This window comes from Phragmites australis, chromosome 5, assembly GCF_958298935.1.
Source record: "Phragmites australis chromosome 5, lpPhrAust1.1, whole genome shotgun sequence".
Lineage (NCBI taxonomy): Eukaryota > Viridiplantae > Streptophyta > Magnoliopsida > Poales > Poaceae > Phragmites > Phragmites australis.
This window is the reverse complement of record NC_084925.1, coordinates 2,262,587-2,284,781: the sequence shown is the minus strand read 5'-3', so window position 1 is coordinate 2,284,781 and position 22,195 is coordinate 2,262,587. Positions and strand designations below refer to the sequence as shown.

Below are 22,195 nucleotides of genomic sequence, written 5' to 3'. Positions count from 1 at the left end.
GAGCCCGTCACAAGGTTCCAAGCAAACATATCTGTTGTCCCCATCAGCAAAACCCATGGCCTGCCCATCTTATCTTCTTCTCCACCAGTTCTGTCACCTAGTTCAATCTCTAACAGAGAGGGATGCATGGTGAGCAGAGCAGACACTTGGACCCCTACCCCATCTTCCGTTTGCTCAGAACAAGAAGCTCACAGATGGGTGAAAAAGAATGGACCGTGCAAGTGCAACCAGCATGCCTCTCTCTCCTCTCCACATAAACTGATGAACAGGGGCCTGCTTATCCAGTTACCTTTCTACCTCTCTGCTCTAGCTAATTTGACACTTGGAAAACATTGTGTAACTTTGGCTGGATTTTAGAGATTTTTTTCGACGTGGAAATATCTCTCCTTTAACGTTGTCTGGTCTCAGGGTGTCACTGGTACGGCAACACATTCGGGATTTCTTTTAGCCTCAATACTTAAGTATAAGCTAAGCTGTAAACATACACCCAAACATGCACACACCCCACGCATATCACACACCTAATGTATATGTTAGACCTACAATTGATTACACATGTCTAACAAAGAGATTCACGAAGTCTCCGACTTTACAAACGACTATTTGTTTACATAACACGAAGCGATGTTTTGATACAAATATACACCAATAGAAAAATGAGCAGTTGAGATTTGACAGAGTGATAGTCAATCGGGTCATCCACGAATTATTCGCAGTCGCAGTTCAGATTCAGATATGAGGTTACAAGTTCAAGGCTCTAAAGGTATAGTTCAGACTCATTTCGACCAGTACAAAGTACAAACTGGCTTGTATACTAGTTGCAGTATCAGTACGGTTGACTTGTTGAGGCCACAAAAACTATTGAACAGCGAGTCAGCCAGTACTAGTGTTTTTCTTTCTCTATACAATTCTCTGCTGTATAACAACCTATAGGCAATGCCCAAATGAGTAATCATTTCCGTTTAGATGTCAGGCTATGCTTTTTCCTTGAGCTCAGCAGATGGTACAAGCACCAAAACTTGGTTTTGCAAGTCACTCTCACCATTGTCGTCTGCACCTGATGAGAGCATGTTCTCCTTCAACCTCTGCAGCCTATGCTCGAGTTCGCACATCTCATCGATCACATCCAAGAAAGGCTGATAATCCGAGACCCCAGTATCCATCCAAGCAGCAGCTTGCTCTTCAGCGCTGACTTCATTATTTGTTGAATGGCTTAGATCTGTCTGCAAAAAGGACTTGCTTGTAGGTGATACACTCTCCTGCAAATATGTTAAAGCTGCACAATCAATTCAATGTTTCAAATTCTCTGCGGAGAGTGATTCTCTGAGTGAAGTGATTGTGTGACTGAAAATAATTCTCTAGAATAAACTATATGTAGAAAATGATTATGTACGGAAAGTGAATCAGGAGAAGCTGTTTTTTTCAGCTTTTCAGTTTCTAATTCATTTCAGAGAATCACTCCCACGGATTCCACTCAGAATTAAAAGCTGAAAACTGCTGTTTGGCAGAGCTCCTTCTAATTTTAGCCGGGAAGCTACTCTGGAAGCTCTAACAAACAGACTCTAGATCTACCAATTAGCCAAGATACAATCGCACTTGTATTGTTTCTACCTTTACTTGACCAGCTTGAGACAAGCAAGCTTCTTTATTGTGTAGCCCCCTCTGAGGACTGCCAGTTAATTCCATCTTCCTCTTCTCAAGATTTCTTTGCAAATGTGCAGGTACATTAATGACTTCAGACAAGGGAACAAAGCACGAATTGTCTACTAAATCAACCTTGCCGGAGATACCAGCTCTTTCTTCATTGGTTCTTGAGCTTTTGTTGGAACCAGTAATATGACAGTTTCCGTCAGCCTGCAAGACAGCAGTGTATCCTCAATAAATTTACACATGGAACCAAAACATTTGGCATAACAGAGGAATTTAAAACTTAAAATAAAATACAGTTTAGTTCATGCATATAATGATGATATGTAATGCTATTTAAAAATGAACTAATGATGATAAGTAATGCTGTTTAGAAATCAAAAATTCAATTAAGGAATGACCGCATTGACTATCATTCTTTTTGGGATACTGCATTATAACCACCAGAGTCAACATGAACACATCAGACTCCGCATCTATTTTCAAATGTGTAGGGAAATTGGTGATTTCAGAAAAGGAAGCAAATAATTGTCTGCTGAATCAACCTTGCCTGAGATTCCAGCTTTTTCTTCACTTGTTCTTGACGTTTTGCTCGGGCCGGTATTATGACTGTTCCCTTCAGACTGCAAGACAGCACCAATGTTGACAGAACTATGTTGAATACATAACCACAAGATATACTGAATGTAAAAGTAGCACCTGGCGCTGTGTATCTTTCAATTTACACATGGAATCAAAGCATATGGCATAGTAGAGTATTTTTTTGCATAATTTGACCCTTTTCAGAAACTATTTCTGAAAATGGACCCATGCCAAAACTATTTCTAGTTTTGACCCATCTGGTCTGCACCAATGACGTTGGAGCGGAGGGTGAACATCTGCGCACAAGAGGGTCCAGGCGATTTTGGTGAGAATCGTGCCAATTTGGCTAAGTCCTAGCTCAGCACCAATGAAATTGGCACGGAGGTCACAACAGAATTGCTCTGGAGTGGACCCAATGGGTCAAAACTAGAAATAGTTTGGGCAAATGGCAAGGGTCCATTTTTGGATCAAATTGTGCAAAAAATACCATAAATGTATACTTAAAATACAATTTAGTTCATGCATTTCATAACCATATATATATATATATATATATATATATATTCCTGTAAAAAAAATATTTGTTCACTTATACAAATCACAGATTCAATTAAGGCTGGAATAAATATGTTGACTATCATTCCTTCTAGGACTTTGCTTACAGAAGACCAGCTGCAACTGCTTGCGTAGAGAAAGCATAAGCCGTAGAGAGTGGGGCAAAACCAGGATCAAAGGGAACACATGACACAACTGATTATGAAAGCCAGTACTAATGACTCAATGAGAACATCCAAATTGAATGAATAATCATGAGACAGAAATCCATGCCTTGCGATATTTGAGAGCAGCACATCTTGTATTTTTGAACCATTTGTCGATCTGTAAATTGATGACAGAACTTGGTTACCGGCGTTAAAGATTTTTTTACGAAAAGCAAGTTGGAAATTGTTCTATACTTCTTAGAAGCTCTGCCCAAGATATCTCGTTAGACGAAAAGAGTGACAATTGTAATATGGATCTGAGTATCTGACATTAATTTTAATCGCATTTATAGTATTTCTTATAACAGAAGTTCAGTTCATAGTTGGGGGTCAAAGGGCCCAAGATATCTCGTTAGACCAAAAGAGTGACAATTATAATATGGATCTGAGTATCTGACCTTAATTTTTAATGGCATTTATAGTATTTCTTATAACAGAAGTTCAGTTCATAGTTGGGGGTCAAAGGGTGATTGACCAGCAGAATGAAATCCTCAGATGAATAAACACATGCAAGTTATCTGTAATGCAAAGCTGTCAAAATTTATCCAATCCAATACTTCATACCTTTTCAAAAGAAATGCCCAATTCTCTTGAGAGATCTTCTTTGATGTTCCGGGGTGGAAGCTCATTTTCAGCAAAAACTTTGCGAAGCACCTAATTTAGCAAGGTGAACATGACGTGAACCAGATTAATGGTTGCAGGCACAATGAACCAATGTGAAATCCAATTGCAGACATCATATGGCTTTGTATCACAGCAAATACATATTTGTATAATAATATACAGATACAATGTGGATAAAATATTTAAGGTAATTAACATCATAAATTACTTTGACTGCCGCGGGAGGAATCCTGAAAAGTTTTCTCCTCTGCTTTTGCACTTTTTCATCTGGTATGGCATTCGAGAAATCTTCAGCAGAATTAGCCCCAACACCAGCTGACTTCACCCTTCTTTTCTTTCCCCTGTCACGGCACCAATCTTCATCCTCACTCTGCTCTTCATTCTTGATAAGTTTTCCAAACATCTCCTGTGCAGGGTGAAAAGTAGTCAAGTCACAACTTACAACTAATGCTGAAAAACAACAGTTACTTAATGATGATACAACTAATCCATAATATTCTTAAGTAATATTCTTTGAGTTGCAGTAGCGACAGGATACAATTTATACTGGTGAAACACACCTCATTGAGTCTTCTATAATCAACATCTCTTCTTGACCTTTGGTAAGTCAGGATCTGTGCAAATTCATCTTCACCAGAATCAGTGCCTAAGTCTAAATCAACGTTACAGAATCCTTCAGCATCATTGAAATCTGCTGATATGAAGTCCGGAATATCATCATTTGGAGAATAAAGCGGACTTCCTGAACCATTGGAACCATCTAACATAACTTCTTCACTGTCAATGCTGCTGCTGACCTCGTTTTCTTCAGGATCATAGTCCTCATCGCCTGAATACTCAGAAAGCCAATCTTCACCTAGTCCATCCTCAGAGTCTATTTGTTCAGTTGCTTCCTTGAAAATATCCTATAAAAAGAAAGTAGAGTTAACACTGACTGAAAAAGGATGAAATTACTTAAGTAAAATAATCAAAACATTAGTGACAGAAATCACAAATACTTACTTCGGAGGGACACTTCACTGTATAGCTCGTTCCTAGATGTGCATTAATAGCTTCTAAAATTTTCATCTTGCAGAAACAGAATTTGCAAAGCCATCCATGGCTACTGATTGGAAGAACTGAGAGGAAGCACGAGACAAGGATAAATATATTATGAACGGTAAAGTTACTGGTACTGCAACATCTGGTAAAAAAAACTAACAAATGTCTGTGTGCTTTTCAGATGTGGAGCAAAAACTGCAAGAGGCAATAGAAATGGGTATAAAATCATCAGAATACAGTGTGTACTTTCAATGTGTGCAATTGCAAACCAGATTATATGACATGCATCAACTTATGTTACTTTTTATTTCATCATTAGGAAGGTGAACAAGATGTAAGAACATAACTACTTATACAAACAATTATCACATGCTAAAAGTAGAACAGCTTTTGTGAATGGCATGACAACATAGTCTAGACTCTACAGACGTTCTGTTTAGTTTAAAGTGTCTGAGCTATATGTTCGCCTAGCACTACCACCAATGGAAAGAAACAATGCCAACAAAAAAAAGCAGCAGTTACTATGACATGAAATGCCACTGAAAAACAAAGAAAGAATTACCACTTTTGTCTAGAGGAGGATCCAAACATTTCTGGTGATATGCCCTTTTGCAGGCCCCTTCGCAGAAGACAATTTTATTGCTGGGAAATGATTCATGAGACTTGCATGTTGAGCATATGATCTAGCAAAGAAAATATTGATGATTTATCAGTTGAGAGATCCTGTGGAGGTAGAGCATCTAATAATCACATTGATGATACACGTACATGTTCAGGATTGACAGACCCATCTGGAGGCATCACCGAGTCATCGATGGAATTATGCAAATCAAGGTGGCGAATAACATCACGGATAGCAATTTTGCATTTTATGATCTGTTTCTTAGCACGCTGTAGCTCCTTCTCTGGCTTTATTTTCTCTCGGCTATTTGGAAAGGTACACTTAATCAGTGTAGTATTTACAAACATACCTTACTCAACTGTAGGAAACATAAAAGCAACTGAGCAAAAGGAGCAAGGAAATTATATACAACAACTTGGTAGAACTGACTTAAGAACAGTCAGTTGACCTGTTGGCATGATTCTATCAAAAATTAGGCAGGCAAATCAGAGTTCTTACACTACCCAATGTCAGCAAAACATACTGCACTGCACTTCCATCTATAACCTTTCTTGCCAGGGAATGTATCGAGACCTCGATTCGATCGAGGGAAGATATGGCGGTAACTTTTTTCCATTTTTACCTGTTACGTTCAGTTCCGAAGGCTAAAAAGTTTACTTTCCGTTCTCATGGAACAAACTTCAATTCAATCAGTCCAAATGGCTACTTCCCAAAAATTAACATGCCAATAAAGCTACATTAATCAGTTATAATGCCCGCAGCCAATGAACTTGTGATCTAATGCCCACCGCCAATGAACTTGTGATCTTCCTATAATTAAGAAGTTGTAAGTGATTGAATACTACATGTCTTTGTCATAAGGTTTATATGCAGTTATTCTTTTTTTCATGGTAAGTGGTCTCATGTATATATAAGTTCTAAACAAACTGCAGTCTTATTTATTATCTGAAAGTTTCCTCCCAGAATAATTCATGTCAACTCAATAAGATTATTCAGGTTCAAAATAAAAATGGCATTAACTTTAGTTGGATGGTTATATTTGAAATTTCCTTTCACCCGAAGTTCACAACAGTGAGAGTGCAGCGTGCACCTTTGCCTGTTCCAGCCATCTCCGGAGTATGCATCTAGTAAATTCTGCTCCAGTTTTATTTTGATCATTAAATATCTTGCTCTTCTTTCCAAGCAAGTTGCCTCATCAGTATTTTGCCTTTTTCTTTTTTGCTTCCTCCTCGCCGTTAGTCCTGTTACAGTTTTCCTGGCAACAGGATCTGAACCCCTCCGCCGTTTCAGGGGACTACAATGATATTTATTCTTTATGGATTTCGACAGAGTAGCATTCCTAACTTTCCTAGGTGATCTCTTGGAAGGAGAATCAGGTTTACATTTGCAGGAAGCATTGCGTCGACTTGATCGTTTTGATACAGGAACCAACTCAGAAGCAGTCCCATTCCTCTGTGGTGGTGATCTTCCAGAGTTGGAGCATACCGGTTTATTTTCTGAAGAATGCATTGCTAGCGATGGAGTATCACAGGGGATTGCAACCTAACACCATAAGAAAGATGTTAAACAGAAGACAGGTACAGTACGAAGCTGCATAACATACTCAGTAGTAGTAGGAAGAAGACTGGTAGAGATAGGTGACTATACCATAAGGTTGATGACTATAGCATGTTAAAAAAATGAAGCAGATATTTTTTACAAAGCTACGCAGATCCCAGGTACTTATTTCTTAATCGTGGCATCTGAAAAAAGTTGGCCATACCAGATACATCTATATACTGCACTAGTCGTCATTCTAGATTGGCAAATATACAGCACTAATCTATCCAAGTGCAAAGCTAAAGATTGATAGACATTGACACAGAATATACTATAAGACTCCAGATTCAGACGGTGAGGCGAACTATTTCTTCCCAACAGTGCGCAACTCACTATGACAAAGCAGAAATGGTGAGCACAACATGTTTCACATACATCAATTCCAAGTAGGCAGTCTGAACTACACCAAGTCGGGTGAATTTCAGTTGGTTCATTCCAAGTTGGCAGTCCAAATGTTGTCTACCGAACGTGAAGCAACACCTCTCAATCCATCCGAGGCAGTAGATCTGGACTCTATGACACAAACGAAAACCAAACGAACCTACCTGATCAATCCCCTCCAGAACGAATCAGCGCAGCTTCAAGCGCCCTGCAAGACATACAACAGCAACTCAACCAAAGAGACCGGGAGGGGAAGGGGAGAGGGCTGTAGGGGTTAAGAGCAGGCAGGCGAGCCCGTACAATGGCGCCGGCGACGGGGCGGCAGACGTCAAGGGAGGCCGAGGACGCGAGGCTCGACCACCAGCCCAGCCAGCCCAGATGCGGGAAGCGCAGCCTGCCACGACGGCGCTGGAGCCAGCCGACGGAGCTCGGGGCGGAAAAGGCGGGGGACGGCGGGGGCTGCTCGAGAGGAGGCGGCGGGGGAGCGGAGCGGCGGCGAGCAAGCGGAGCTGACGGGGGTACGGATGACGACGCGTCGTATCGTTTTCTCTGCACTCGCTGTTGAGTGTTGACGCCCGACGCAGAGGACGGACGGACGGCGTGGGATGACGTAGGGCGGAGATCGGACGGCGTAGCGAACTTTGGACGCTGCGACAATTATTGCTCGTCAGTCCAGCCAATGACAGGCAAGGAACGGAAAAGAAAAAAAAAACATCTTCCTTTGAAATCGCGTGAAGAGCTTAGAAAAAAAGGTTTTTTTTAAACGGTGCAATTGGTTGCCAAAAGAATTGTGATCTCGTGCTGCCTCTGGGACTATCTCCGATCATATTTCCTTTATTTCGTTCTATTTTTGATTTTTTTTATTTTTATTTTTATTTTCTCTCATCTTCAACAGCTTATTTTTGAGGGAATTGTGAAGAGAAAGAAGAGATAATCCTGTCCCTTACTTTTGAGGGAATTGTAAAAAGAAAGAAGAGAGAATCCTATCCTGAAGGGAATGACCTTGAGAATCCTTTTCGTGATGGGAACCGTGAAGGGAAACTATTGAAGCGCTGAAGGGAATGAAAATTGCTTCACGACGGGAATCTGAGTCGTGAAGGGAAACGGTTGGTAATGGTCTAACAATACAACTCACCTAAACACAAAGCTATCTGCATCAGAATTTTTGCCTACAAAGAGAGAAAAAAAGTAATAAGGAGAGATAAAAATCAGACTATATCTACTCATTCAATACAATAATATTGCAGTCTATTGTAAATAAACATATAATTACATTGTTGCAGATATTGTGTATAATGTTATTTACCGGTGACATGGAGTATGTCAAAATTCTTATACTTAGCATCTATCTACATTGGACATGCTCATAGAAATCCACGGTAAACACATCAACTTTGCAGTGAGTAGGACCTCAAATATTGGTTATCCCTACATGATCTCACTCAGCTACGGCTGCTTCCATCTACTGATGCAGCACGGTCACGAGTCATCCCTACATGATCTCCCCTCGAGCTCGAGCAAGAGGAAGGTCCGGTCCGGTCCGGTGCGTCACTGATACTGATCTGGGGTCATGCTCACGACACCAGCTGGATGAAATTGAGGAATACAATGAGGTCCATCTGGGGTCCAAGAGGAGCCAATGTCCCCAATGCAGTGACGACTAAGGCACAATCGTCCCTGACAAATTGATAGAACAATAATTCCAGTTCATGAACAATAATTCTGGACTTGGGAGTCGGTCAAGTTCAAGATCTTACATTTAAATTGAACAAACAAACTGGCCAGAAACGGTATCGGCCATGGACTGAATTTGTTTGAAATTCCAGGGTTTCAGAAAGCCACAGACTAGTCCCTCTCAAAAACAAAGTTTGAGATGCGATATGAAAATGAGGATACAGCGCTCACAAACTAGAAACAAAAACGTTACATGGTATCCAGGTATTGTGGCTTTGCAATGTTGCATATTCTCTTTTCTTTCTAGAAACAAGTAAATGATGGTACACCGATGAGCCCAGATGTCGCAATAGCTATATCCTGGACCAAACAAAGATAAGATGTATAATACTGATTATGTCTGCAGTTCATCATTTCTTCGTCTTCCTAGTTCTCTTTGTAGTCTGGGTTTTCCTTGCTCCCTTCTTAGGAGCCTTTCCTGCAATCTTTGCCTTCTTCTGTCCCTTCCCCTGCATGTCAAAAGAATTATTACTAAAGGAGCAGCGCAAAGGGCATAAAACAGGATATGTGCAAGCTTGTTTAAAAATTAAGTCTCGAAGGGCCCATGACAAAGTTGCAGTCTGTAATTGAGCACCTCTAATACAAAATTTCCAATTCACTACAACACTCTCAATGACCAATTACTGCAGTACATAAGAAAATCCTGTTGACTGGCTTATAGCAGGTTACTATATGTTGTGCACTTGTGCTTCTACCAGGTCAATAATAGAGAGAATCAGCATGCTTTGCGTTAATCTCTCAATCTCATCATCAGTAGGGGCCATGACAAAATGAAAACAAAACCGACATTCAAAAGATTAAGAAACTAAAGAGCAGCGCAGCAACTAAGGGCATATTTGATAGAGCTCCCTTTGATTTAATTTCTCTAGGAAAAATGATTCTTTAAGGAAAGTGAACACCTATTTGGCAAAACTTTCAAAGTGGAATCAATGGGAACTCTGCCAAACGACAGTTTATAGTGTTCAACTCTCAGAGTGATTCCCTGAAATGAACTAGATGCTGGAAGCTAAAAAAATCAGCTTTATCTGATTCACTTACCTCACAGAATCATTTTTTTATACAATTTGCTTTAAAGAATCACTAGAGAATCACTTTCAGCCATAGAATCCTTTCACCAAAAAATCACTTGCCCTAAAGAATTTAGATCAGTGAGAGCTTTACCAAAGTGACTCTGATTCTGTGGCTGAAAGTGATTCTCAGGATAAACTCTATGAAGAAAGTGATTTTATAGGAGAAGTGAATTAGAGAAAACTAGTTTTTTCAGCTCTCAACATCTAGTTCATTTCAAAGAATCACTACCATGGAATCACTCTACGAGCTAAAAACTGTAAACTATCATTGGCAAAACTTCTACCGATTCCACTCTGGGAGCTCTGCCAAATAAGCCCTAAAGTAGAAGCAAGAACACACACCACTGGTTTCTCAGCTTTTCTTTTGGTTTTCGCCTTAGGCTGATCTCCATCGTCATTGTTCTGATTGTTTTGATAAGCATGTGATTCAAGAAGCTTGTCGCCCTCCTCGTCTGAATCAAATGTGAACCCATCAAGGGTACCTACAAAGATGATAAATCTATTATAGAGAAGAATTATTGTAACACGGAATATCATGAATCACTCTCATACAGATTGACTGTTCCTTGCAGTGCACACTAAAACACTAAAGCTACACTCTCAAATGCACCAAGAAGTAGCTCAATCAAAGAATGATAGGAGCATGTCAGCTTTATACATCAGAGATGCTCCGATCTATTGGAAATAATGAATTCAATATCAAGACTGCTGACTGCAACTAATAATCAATAGCCTGGCAGTAATGGCTAGAAGTATGCCAACCTTCCATCATAGTCTCCGATTCAAATAAGTTGGACTGCTGTTCCAGTTGAATGAAGTCATTCATTATAGCCTCTATCTGCACAGGAAAAACAGGGGGTGAATTATGGTAAACAGTTTGCCTTAGGACGAAAGCGGACTTGAGAAATGGAATACATGAACGAATTTAATAGTGGAAATGGCACATTCGGTGCTGAATATTATGACGAGTTAAGCTAATATGGTGGAGAACTCAAATATGCATATTATATTAATTTATGGTTGATGAACCTTTGCTTCTGATTGTCCCACACTCACCTGAAAGAAGAAATGCACCAAGGATTAAAGACCAATACTAAATAATAAAATTGTACTCGGGTTTGGAATATAACTTACTACACAAAATGTCCTGGATGGAACTATAGTTGTTTTGTATATTGTTCCTGTATGGATATGGAAAGAAGAAATAAGATTCTTATGTCTTGGAATATGGCATGTATTAAGACAAAAGGGCCTGATTTTCAAATGCTTTAGCAGAGCTTTAGTACAGATATTTTGCCTGGGATATCCTACTATGGATTCAGAATCCAATAAAGTACATAAAATGAAAGTTACTTGATGGTACCTTTCAGGTCCAATAACAAATCCTGATTTCCAGTAGGACCGTTTGAAACTACGATCCTCCCAACAGCTCCAATATCTCCGCTCAAATCTATTGAGTCACCATCACATTCGATCAATGCCTAGAGAAAAAAAATCAAATAAACAGAACAGCGATTATTAACTTGGGAAATGTTAATAAAATATTTTTTTTTCAGATGGGAGTTTCCAGGTTTATATGACTAGTTTCTACAGTGTAATGTATTTGTTAAGTTATTTTTCCACAGGTCCAGTTGTTAATAATACCAATTTAGCACACATACACAATTAGGAAATTTTAACCATGAGTCTATGGTTATTTTCTACAACCCATGCCCCCGTTGTATTTTCTACAAGTCATTACTTGCTACAAGGGGACAAGTGTTAAGTATATATATGGTAACATATTATTCTAGCCCATATTGGCCCATAAGAACCGACTATATATATTGACACCAAGACTATCAGATACATCATACTCTAGGCAACAATTCCAGGCAAGGTAACATGGTATCACAGCCTAGGGCTAGGGTTACCTAATCCTGATCCTATTTTTTTCCCATCTCTTTCCTGGTGTCGTCGTGCCGGTCTTGTATCCTGCCCGATGCCATCGCGCCGCCGTTCTACACACCTCAGATCCGTCGCGGAGGGTCGATCTGCCCCTTAGTCTATCCGCTCCGCTCCTTAACCCGTCAGGCGTGCTCCTCTGTTCGACCGGTGCACCCCTCCGCTCAGCGCGACCGATCATCCAGGCGGATCCGTGCGTCCACCACACGGCGGATGTGCCCCCAAGCGGATCCGCACGTCCTCCGCACATCCGGCGCGCCACTGCCCATAGTGGAGGCTTGTTCTACCACCCGTCGTTGCGGGCCCTCTCTAGTTGTTGCCGACTTCCTCCATCGTCGCACGTCGCAATCTAGTTTGCTCTTCGGCCTACTCACTCACTGCTGCTTTGTGGAGAACAGAGGGAGGTACTCAATTGATTGCTAATCTCCTGTTCTTACTGCTGTGTTGGTACTATTTATCTTCCAGTATGTCGCAACCAAGTAAAATTGCTATCCCTATTAAACTTGATGGTCACAATTATCGCGAGTGGATTTTCTTTGTGAAAACTGTATTGAGAGGGTATGCTCTGGCTTCTCACATGACTGATGTTCCACCTGTGGATAAGTTCAAAGATGGTTCTGGTGTTGCTGAAGTAAAGAATTGGCAAAATAGTGATGGAAGGGTTATGAGCGCCATTGTCACTAGTATGAAGGAGCCCTTGATCAGTCTCAAGCATCACAAGATAGCTAAGGAGATGTGGGATTATTTGCAGCGTCGATATGTTCAAAATAGTGGTGCTCTCTTGCATACTCTGATGATAGGACTTTATAGCCTTCAGCAGAATAATCTGTCCATAGATGAGTACTACACTGCTTTTGATCGTTTGATGGGACCATTGCTCTCAATGGTACCTTAGTGTACCAAAGGGTGTTTAGGATATTGTGATCAGAAAAATAAGTTTATTAAGTTCCTCATGTACCAATTTTGTCATGGACTACGGTCCAAATTTGAGCCTATTCGTATGCAGCTGCTCAACAACCCCACCACTCCATCCATTGTTGATGTATTGTCAGCCTTGATTGTTGAAGAGACTCGTCTTCGTTTGCTCACGCCTGCTCCAGTGTCAGTACATCATAGTGTACTTGCAGCTTCTCAGAAAACCAGCATAGCTAGAGGAAGTTCCTCTGATGGTATTCCTTGTGAACATTGCAAGAAGATTGGCCATCATTAAGAGAATTGCTTCTCTCGTTATCCAGAGAAGTTGGCTGAGTTCCGTGCACACCATGATGCTCGTGCTCGTAATACAGATCCTTCCCGGGGCTCTGTATCAGTTGCAGCTGCTTATGACAGTGTTTTTCAGTCTTGGGTTCTGAATTCAGGAGCTTCCTTCTATTAGGAATAGCAATTTATATGCAATAGTAGTCCTTGGGGGTAATATATATAGTACATGAGGAGTGCATGATAAGGACTCTAGTAACCTAACCAATACGTAATGAATAAGGACTCTATATTCCTAACACCCCCCTCAAATGCAAGGCACATACAATAGCGTTGCATTTTAAAGAAGTGACACTAAATGATAAACTTAGACGAATACATCCAAAAATTGTCGCTTCAAAGCCGTCGTAGAGTAGAGCCTTAGTAATCCTGTCGAATCAAGCTGAAGAAACATGTAGCGAAGCATAGGAGTAGAGTCGTGATGATGACAACAAATGAATGCCATTGATCGAGAATCACAACAAAACGACAAGTAGCAAGACAACAGATGTAAGTTACCATTGGAACTTGAAAAAACCAAGATGACACAAGAATGACCTAGACCAAGAATTGCAAACACAGCAATGACGAGTAGCTAGACAACAAATGAAGTTGTCACAAGCTACGGAAAGATCTAGATGGCTAAGTTGCATCAATAACGACTCGAAAGAAATCGACTAATGGACGAAGGGGTATGTGGACTTGCACGGTATAGACGAACTCAAAGATAGACTGAAACTTTGGATGTGGACGCAGCGGAAAACAACGACTAAAACTATATGCAAGTGAAGCTAGCAGCAGATAGCACCAAATCTCAGCCTAGCATAGCAACAGGGCACCATACCTAAGACGCAACAGACCATCATGAAACTCAAGCAAGAGCAGCCCACAACTCAGACGTAGAAAAGCAGAACAAGTTACATGGCCAGAAACAGGAGACCAAACGATGGTGAGAAGCTTCGGGTGTGAATGTAAGCAAGAGTGTGCAACATAGCAATAGGGAGCAATATGCCACTAGTAGGCAGCAACAATGGCTCTAAAACGAGGCTAAGACACTAGCAGGCATAACACCAAAGCATGGACAGGCAATAGCACAACAGGAACCGAAGCCTTGCAGCAAACAACAGAGCCGAACAGAGCATGCAATAGAGCAGAGTAGAAAACAGTCGTGCACAGGCAGACCAATACACAACAGATCCAACCTGATCAAGTAGTGCTCCCTCCCATAGCCGTAGAAGAATAGAGCATGCAGTTGAGCATCGTCGCCAAGTAAGGGTTCGCCTTGAGCTCCTCCACATCCTTCCGCTTGCAGATCCGCCAGAATGCCGGCATTGGGGAGAGGAAGAAGCCGAAGGAGATGACAGGAGTCCCACTGGTGCCGCGCCCTGCTCCGCCTTCACAGCTCTCATGCATAATCCCAGTTCACGTAGTAGGCAAGGGCATCGATGCAGGCGCAGAGTCGGATCACGACCGAGCGGAGCCGGATGGCGCGGTAGGGCGAGAAGCCTGCGGGCGACTCGCGGGTGGCCGACTGAATCCGGTCGGGGCGGCCCAACACAGAAGGGGAGCTGGCAGTGGATCCAATCGGGCACGAGAAAGCGATGATAGAGACAACGGAAACGACAGCGTGGAATCGGGCCAACGGACGGGTTATGACCACGCGTGGAGCGGCCGAGCACGGGAAGCACACCAACGCGGGACATCCGCGAGTTCCTTGGCGGCAACGGGCCAGGGGTGCGCCGAATCGGGCAAAGGAGCAGCGCACAACGGGGAAGCGTCATGTGGCAAGGTAGCCGCACGAGCCAAGCTGGGCTGCATGACGACAGGAGCAGCCAAATGGACGGGGAGCAGAAGAAAGAAAGAGCCAGCTGACGAGAGGAAGCCGACAACAGGATATATTGGATCTGGACGAGTTGCGGCGTCCAAAAAAAACTTGGTTGTGATACCATGTTACGTATAGCAACTTGTATTCAATAGTAGCCTATGAGGGTAATATATAAAGTACAATTAGGAGTACAGGATAAAGACTATTAATCTAACATATACGTAATGGATAAGGATTATGTTCCTAACACCTTCCATGTGACATTTGATAAGTCTCAGCTGGTTGCTTACAAGCCGGTCACTTCTCGATGTTCTATTCAGACAGCTAATGGTACATCTTGTCATATCACTCATCAGGGTGTACTTTCCATTTCTTGTTTTTTTGAAACCTAATGTTTCAGATTTTGTGTCTCAGTTATCCATAAATCTCCTCTCCGTCGGTCAAGTTAATAACTAGAACTATTTTGTTGGATTTGACGCCTCATCTTGTTTTATTCAGGATCTTCGAAGTGGGTGTGATTGGGGCTGCCCATCGTCATAGCGGGTTTCCTGGCCTCTACGTTCTAGACACCTTGTGTTTTCCTTCTTCCACTAGCTCCACCGCTCATGTGTCATCTGCTGCATCGTCCTCTGCTTCATCTTTTGCCAAGTGACATCATCGTCTTGGTTACTTATGTGGATCACGTCTGTCTACTTTGGTTCGTCAGGGTTGTTTAGGTCATACATCCATCAAGTCCACTTTTCATTGTAAGGGTTGCAACCTTGGTAAACAGCTCCAACTCCCATATTCCAGTAGTATTTCCCATTCTGCAAAACCTTTTGATCTTATTCATTTTGATGTATGAGGTCTTTCACCTTTTGCCTCAAAAGGTGGTCATAGTTATTATGTCATTTTAATTGATCATCACTCTCGATAAACTTGGATTTATTTCATGAAACATCGCTCCCAGTTGTGTTCTATATAACAATCTTGTGCTTGTATGATCCATACTCAGTTTTCTACTGCCATTAGAGTTTTTCGCTCTGACTCTGAAGAAGAATATTTGTCTTCTATTTTTCATCAGTTCCTCACCTCTGAGGGTACTCCTGCTCAACTCTCATATCCTAGGGCTCATGCTCAAAATAGTGTTGTTGAACGCAAGCACCGTCATCTTATAGAGATTGCTCGCACACTCTTCATTGCATCTTTTGTCCCTTCTTACTTCTATGGAGAAGTTATTTCTACAGTTGTCTATCTTATTAACCGGCAACCGTCTTCACAGTTGGAGGAAAAGTGCCCTAGTGAGTCCCTCGTTGGTACTCCTAGCTATGATCATCTTCGGATTTTTAGGTGTACTTGCTATGTTCTCTTGCACCTCATAAGCAGACTAAGTTGTCTGCCCAGTCGGTTGAGTGTATTTTCTTAGATATAGTCCTAAGCATAAGGGTTTTCGTTCCTATGATCCTTTCTCTCGTCGCATGCATCTTTCTTGTGATGTGACCTTTGTTGAGTATCGTCCCTTCTCCTACATTACCTCCACTCAACAATCTTCCTCTCCCATAAAGTCTACTTCCTTTATATGTCTTCCTCCTCCTCCATCTGGTGATCATACATATGTTCCATCTCCTTCTACGCCTACTCCACCCACCTTTGATTCGGTTCCCGCTCCTTCACCCACACCTGCTCTGGATTCGGCTCCTCCACCATACATTTTGGCTATCACTCATGTTTATACTTTTCGCACCACAGTTCCTTCTGATCATCCATCCATCCCCACCTCATCTGTCAATCCTGATGCTCCTGTCTTTACTGATTCTGATATTGTTGATGAGTTGCCTACTAGTTCTCGTTATAATCTATATGATCGTGCTACTATTGAGCCTCCTGACAAGTTGGGTTTTCCCCGTGCGAGTGATGTTGTAGCTAAGGAGCCATCTACTTATCGGGAGGCATCTGGTATTTCTGAGTGGTAGTCTGCTATGTCTGAGGAGCTTGCTGCACTTGATCGTACATGAACTTGGGGTCTTGTTCCCATACCTCTCATATCATTCCTATCACATGCAAGTGGGTGTTTAAGATTAAAAAAAAGTCAAATGGTTCTATTGAGATATACAAAGCTCGCCTTGTTGCTAGAGGTTTTCAGCAGACTAAGGGTCGAGATTATAATGGGACATTTGCTTACTTTGATCGTTGTGGCTGCTACTCATTCTTGTACTATTTCTCAGATGAATGTTAAGAATGTTTTTCTTCATGGTGATTTGCATGAGGAAGTTTATATGCAGCCACCCCTAGGTGTTGACGCTCCTTCAGGATATGTTTGTCGTTTTTATCATGCTTTATATGGCCTAAACAAGCTACTCGTGCTTGGTTTGAGCGGTTTGTTTCGGTTATACAGGCTACTGACTTTTCTCCTAGTGATCATGATCATGCTTTATTTATTCACATATATCCAAAAGTGAGTACTTTGCTTCTTCTATATGTTGATGATATATTCATTACAGGAGATGATGTTGAACATGTTGCTCATGTGAAGAAGCAATTCAATGAGCAATTTCACTGATTTAGGACATGTTAGTTACTTCTTGGGGATTGAAGTTATGACTTTTGAAAAGAGTTTCTATCTTTCTCAATCTAAATACATTCAGGATCTCATGGCTAGCTCTGAAATTACTGATAATCGAACAATTGCTACACCTATGGCGCTTCATTTGCAACTTCGTCTTATTGATGGTACATCCCTTGAGAATCCCTCTCGATATCGTCGTATTGTGAGTAATCTTGTTTATCTCACTGTCACAAGACCTGATATTGCTCATGCAATTCATATTTTAAGTTAGTTTGTGAGCGCTTCTATTTCTGTACATTTTGGCCACTTGCTTCGGGTATTACGTCACTTGAGGGGGACATCATCTCCGTGCTTGTGCTATGCCCGTTCTAGTCTGCTTCAGATTTATGCTTACTCGGACTCCACTTGGGCGAGTGATCCAATGGATCGTCGTTTCTGTCACTGGCTATTGAATTTTTCTTGGTACTTCTCTTACATGTAAGTCCAAGAAACAAGCTGTTGTATCACGATCCAGTATAGAGGCAGAACTTCGAGCTCTTGCCACTACCACTTCAGAGATTGTATCGCTTCGATGGTGATTTTGGTATTTCTTATGAAATACTCATACCTCTTCTATGTGATAATACTGGTGCTATACAAATTGCAAATGATCCTACGAAGCATGAACTCACAAAGCATATTGGTGTTGATGCTTCATTTACTCGGTCTCATTGTCATCAGAAAACCATTGCTCTTCAGTATGTGCTATCAGATTTGCACAAGCTGCAAACTTCACCAAAGCACAAGCTCAAGCGCATCATCGGCTTCATCTACTCAAATTCAGTGTTTCTAAGCCTCCTATACCACCTTGAGTTTGAAGTGGGGTGTTAAGTATATATATACGGTAATATATTATTTTGGCCCATATTGACCCATGAGAATAGACTATATATTGACACCAAGACTACCAGATACATCATCCTCTATGCATACAATTCCAGTCAAGGTAACAACAAGTATACAATATCACACAAAAACATGTATCTATGTCAAGTTTCCTCATTGTATTGATTATATGATTTATATTCCTCTGCATAAATGTGAAGCAGACATTTTTTCCATGAAGAAAATATAAGAAGCGGAAGACAACATGCATGTTGGTAGCAGTTGGTTGCAACTTGCCTATTAAAGTTGGTCGTACCTTTGAACGTTGAACTTTATCAGGAAATATTAATGGCAACCTCTGGGAGACCTGGCATTTAGAAGAACATACACTCCATCAGAAAGCTGCAGGTACATAATTAGGTACAGAAATAATATTGCACACCATAAGATAACATAAAAATATGGTAATCCAGGGCAAACTACCGAGATAGAGCTTGATGAGTACTATGTAGCATTCAGTTTCTTATTTTCTGATTTGCCAAATACTTGAATGCATTTACCCAAACTTCTACCAGTTCAAAAAAATTCAGTGCGGGATGAGAAGTTTGTTGAAATAATCACATTGTAGGGTGCAAACTGATTTCTTTTCTTTACTATGTTCTCTTTGGCAAACGTCCCTAAGTTTCACATCCAAATATGAGGGGGCAAAAATGAATAGAGTAGTGAGAGGGGTGAGTAGGCATCTTACAGAGTTCCCTGTAAGTTTATATTGCATGTCTTCCTCAGCAACTTCCTCTTGGTTTTCCAAGTTGTCTATGTTGAAACATGAAGCAGTAATTACATGTCATTCACAAATCTGAGTTTTATGATGTTAACTAAAATGGCAGGCATATTAAAATGTTTTAGTTTTACTACCTGTTTGATCTGGATCAGCTTTTGGTCCAGCAACCTTTGGTTTTTTACTCTTAGCTTGCTGATTATCTTTTCTCTTGGCAGTGTTAAGTGAGCCCTCTTCAGGATTAGTTTCACCAGCCCTTGAAGGGCTGTTTCCAGGGGAAGCATCAGAACCAGATGAAAGTGTAACCAAATCCTTCTTTGGAGTCTATAAAAAAGGACAGAAATTAACGGTTAAACTATAGGGCCAGTTTTTGCAACTAGTGTGCTACAATGAAGTTAAAACTAAAGACAAAGACTGGATAAAGGGACTTGTAAGGGTTTCAACACGTTGGTTCTGCTGGTTGCTTGGGAGCTATGGAAGCACCGCAACAACTGTGTTTTCAATGGCGCCTCGCCTGACCTGATCAAAATGCTGCAGGCTGTGATGAATGAAGGCTCCTTGTGTTGTACGGCCGGAGCCAAAGACCTCCAGGTGCTGCTACATGGGTAGATTAGGGTCGGGTTGTTTGGTCGCTCCTTTTATGTTTGTGGCGAGTCTGTTATATGTTTTTAGTAGGTAATTAGGGCCTGTAACCTAACAAACTTTTTCTTCCCTTCTTTTAATGAAATGGCACACAGCTCTCCTGCGCGTTCGAGAAAAAATATCAGGTTCAAGAGAGCTGTTGCCACAAACAGGAACAGAGCATCTGTACAAGAAAAAGATGCCTGCTCAACTTCAATGATGACCAAATTTAGAGTAGCCTGAGCTTATCATAGTCATTTCAGTGTTTACCTAGTATTATTTATCCTTTTTACATGGAGGCAGTAGATGCCAGTAGCATAACTAATTACCAACCTGGATAGCAAGATACCATAAACTGAAACTGGGGAATTTGGAAAACATTTCAATCCATACCAAGCGTCTAGGAGTGTTATCTTGTTTTTCATCTGTGGTTGGTCCCTCATGTTTTCCAAAAGCATCTACAACAAGCATGTGGACAAAAACGAATCAAAATATTATTGAAAAGGAATTGCAGCTTTGGAATTGTCATACTAAATATAGAAGTACATTAGTTCAACCTTTTTTACTAGCCAGATTTTTTCTCCTACTAGCTGTCGGAGTTTTGCCCTTATTTTGTGCAGCATCAGCTCTATCACCTGCATGATCTGAATTGTCCTGCTTTTCTCCTTTTCCATGTTCTCTAGATGGAGTAGTCCTTGTAGGACTAGCATCAGGCGAAGCATCAGACCCAGAAGAAAGCATCACTGGTGCTGTACTTGGTGCCTATACCAAAAAGAAAAAAAAGAGTTCAAATCCATGCAGTAGTAGTAGCCAACTGGTCGTGTAAATATGTAATTGCTACATAATAAACTTATATGAAGTATTGATCTTGGCACAAAAAACAATTCTGGAAAGTTGAGGCTGATGTAAAGACAAAACTAAGAGTAGCCAATAAGTAGCGCAAGAACAAGGTGCTGGATTCATCACAGCCATTGGCACCAAATTGCAATTTAGAAGCTATCATTCATGACATGGCTTGGTGGTATCATCGGTGGACAACCACTGCTTAACGAAAAAACACAGGTACAGCTACAAACATGTTCTGATTCAAGACCTAAAAAGTCTACATCTCAGACCTACGAGGGATATAAAGAGGAATAACTTCTTGAGAAGTTACATGGACCACTGGCAGCATGACAAAGATCAATTGCCAGTGCGACGCTAGTTTCTTCATTTCCTTTACTTTTGAGTTCTGAAATAAAATCCGCATGTTTACAAAGAAATGAATGGCTAAACAAGAAATTAGAACCCAGAAGAGGAAAATTTTGTTACCCACTGGGGTTCAGTGCCGTCTGACCTATTTCGCAAGAAGTTCACACGAGGGATTGCAAAACACGAAAGCAAAAGGTCTCATCTTGCAACCAGAACAACAGGTTTGCTCTAGGAAAAAGAAAAAAAAAAGTTCTTTTCCCCAGCAGTTGCCACGATTTAGAAATGGAGGCCCCAATCTGGGTCTCAGTGAGGGTAGAAGAAGAGAAATGAGATTGGTACCTGAAACGCGCGGAGCCAATCAGGGTCATCTTCTTCCTCCCCCATGCTAACTGCGATGGCTGCTTTGGGGAGAGATCACGGCGCCGCCGTTCGCCGGAGGGTGCGGGGACTCGCGTCGCGGGTGAGAGAGAAAGAAAGGGAGATGGGACTGAGAGAGTTTAGGCGAGGTTTACAAATGAGTTTTACCTCAGAAAATCGCTCGGCTGCAATAAACACGGTAACAAATAGTAATTTAATAGAATTGGTATAAACCGGTTGAATTTTATTAAATTTTTATTTTTTTAAATTTAAGTTTAATCATTAATCATTTGATTTATAAATACGATTCAAACTGAATTATTTATTAACTATGATAACCGAACGGTTACCGATGATAAGTACTGGAAGCATTACTTGCTCTGTCCAGTCCTGTTGTATAAAGACCAACAGCCTTTGTTTTAGTGTTAGATCCTTCATTTATCATAGTCACACATACAACAGGAACGATAAGAATAAGTTTGGCTCGTTTCATTATGAATTATTATAATCTAGATTCTGTAGATAAGTTTCTTATCAGATTTTGGATTATAAAATGTGAGAATTAATTTTTAGATTATAACTGTTTATTTTTGTTTTTAAGATTGAAATTCATAATTAGAATAAAAACAAACGAGCCTAAATCAAGTCGGCAGAGCGAAGCGCAGATGGGGTTTAGGTACAAGATGTTGCAGAGGCATATTACATCAGTCCAGCAGTGCTACATAAAAAATTCAGAAGAAGAAAGCAACGGGAGACACTTCAAATACTTCGTG

General features: G+C 41.0%; 2 protein-coding genes across 4 annotated transcripts; both read right to left on the bottom strand.

Annotated features, from left to right (window-relative positions):
• Positions 1 to 649: 649 nt before the first annotated feature.
• On the bottom strand, positions 650 to 7,849 carry LOC133918360 (pathogenesis-related homeodomain protein-like). 3 transcript variants are annotated; one of them, XM_062362213.1, is made up of 13 exons: positions 7,558 to 7,849; positions 7,422 to 7,465; positions 6,368 to 6,819; positions 5,424 to 5,580; positions 5,221 to 5,338; positions 4,617 to 4,732; positions 4,175 to 4,519; positions 3,823 to 4,020; positions 3,555 to 3,644; positions 3,058 to 3,108; positions 2,193 to 2,270; positions 1,612 to 1,854; positions 650 to 1,259 (listed from the first exon to the last, which is right to left on the bottom strand). In XM_062362213.1, the coding sequence occupies exons 3-13, from the start codon at positions 6,784 to 6,786 to the stop codon at positions 975 to 977; spliced, it is 2,100 nt and encodes a 699-aa protein (XP_062218197.1). In that variant the 5' UTR covers positions 6,787 to 6,819; positions 7,422 to 7,465; positions 7,558 to 7,849; the 3' UTR covers positions 650 to 974. The 3 variants fall into 3 exon arrangements, with proteins under 3 accessions (XP_062218197.1, XP_062218195.1, XP_062218196.1); XM_062362211.1 differs by having other exon boundaries at positions 5,218 to 5,338; positions 7,558 to 7,848; XM_062362212.1 differs by lacking the exons at positions 7,422 to 7,465; positions 7,558 to 7,849 and adding an exon at positions 7,252 to 7,398 and having other exon boundaries at positions 5,218 to 5,338.
• Positions 7,850 to 8,992: 1,143 nt separating this feature from the next.
• Positions 8,993 to 21,600, bottom strand: LOC133918359 (DNA-binding protein BIN4). Its single transcript, XM_062362209.1, has 12 exons — positions 21,405 to 21,600; positions 20,432 to 20,636; positions 20,268 to 20,332; positions 19,391 to 19,577; positions 19,224 to 19,288; positions 18,792 to 18,842; positions 11,425 to 11,542; positions 11,196 to 11,242; positions 11,091 to 11,117; positions 10,824 to 10,899; positions 10,404 to 10,543; positions 8,993 to 9,440 (listed from the first exon to the last, which is right to left on the bottom strand). The coding sequence occupies exons 1-12, from the start codon at positions 21,447 to 21,449 to the stop codon at positions 9,342 to 9,344; spliced, it is 1,125 nt and encodes a 374-aa protein (XP_062218193.1). The 5' UTR covers positions 21,450 to 21,600; the 3' UTR covers positions 8,993 to 9,341.
• Between the last annotated feature and the right edge of the window lie 595 nt (positions 21,601 to 22,195).

Bases quoted from the DNA above. Each gene is read 5' to 3' on its own strand.
- LOC133918359 (XM_062362209.1), bottom strand. From the start codon at position 21,449: ATGGGGGAGGAAGAAGATGACCCTGATTGGCTCCGCGCGTTTCAG. The intron at 10,900-11,090 runs GTTCATCAACCA...TTTCCTGTGCAG, and splicing joins TGGGACAATCAGAAGCAAAG to ATAGAGGCTATAATGAATGA. The intron at 9,441-10,403 runs GTGTGTGTTCTT...TTTGACATGCAG, and splicing joins GAAAAGCTGAGAAACCAGTG to GGGAAGGGACAGAAGAAGGC.
- LOC133918360 (XM_062362211.1), bottom strand. From the start codon at position 6,786: ATGCATTCTTCAGAAAATAAACCGGTATGCTCCAACTCTGGAAGATCA. The intron at 5,339-5,423 runs GTACGTGTATCA...TTTCTTTGCTAG, and splicing joins GGTCTGTCAATCCTGAACAT to ATCATATGCTCAACATGCAA. The intron at 4,021-4,174 runs GTGTGTTTCACC...CACCCTGCACAG, and splicing joins ATTATAGAAGACTCAATGAG to GAGATGTTTGGAAAACTTAT.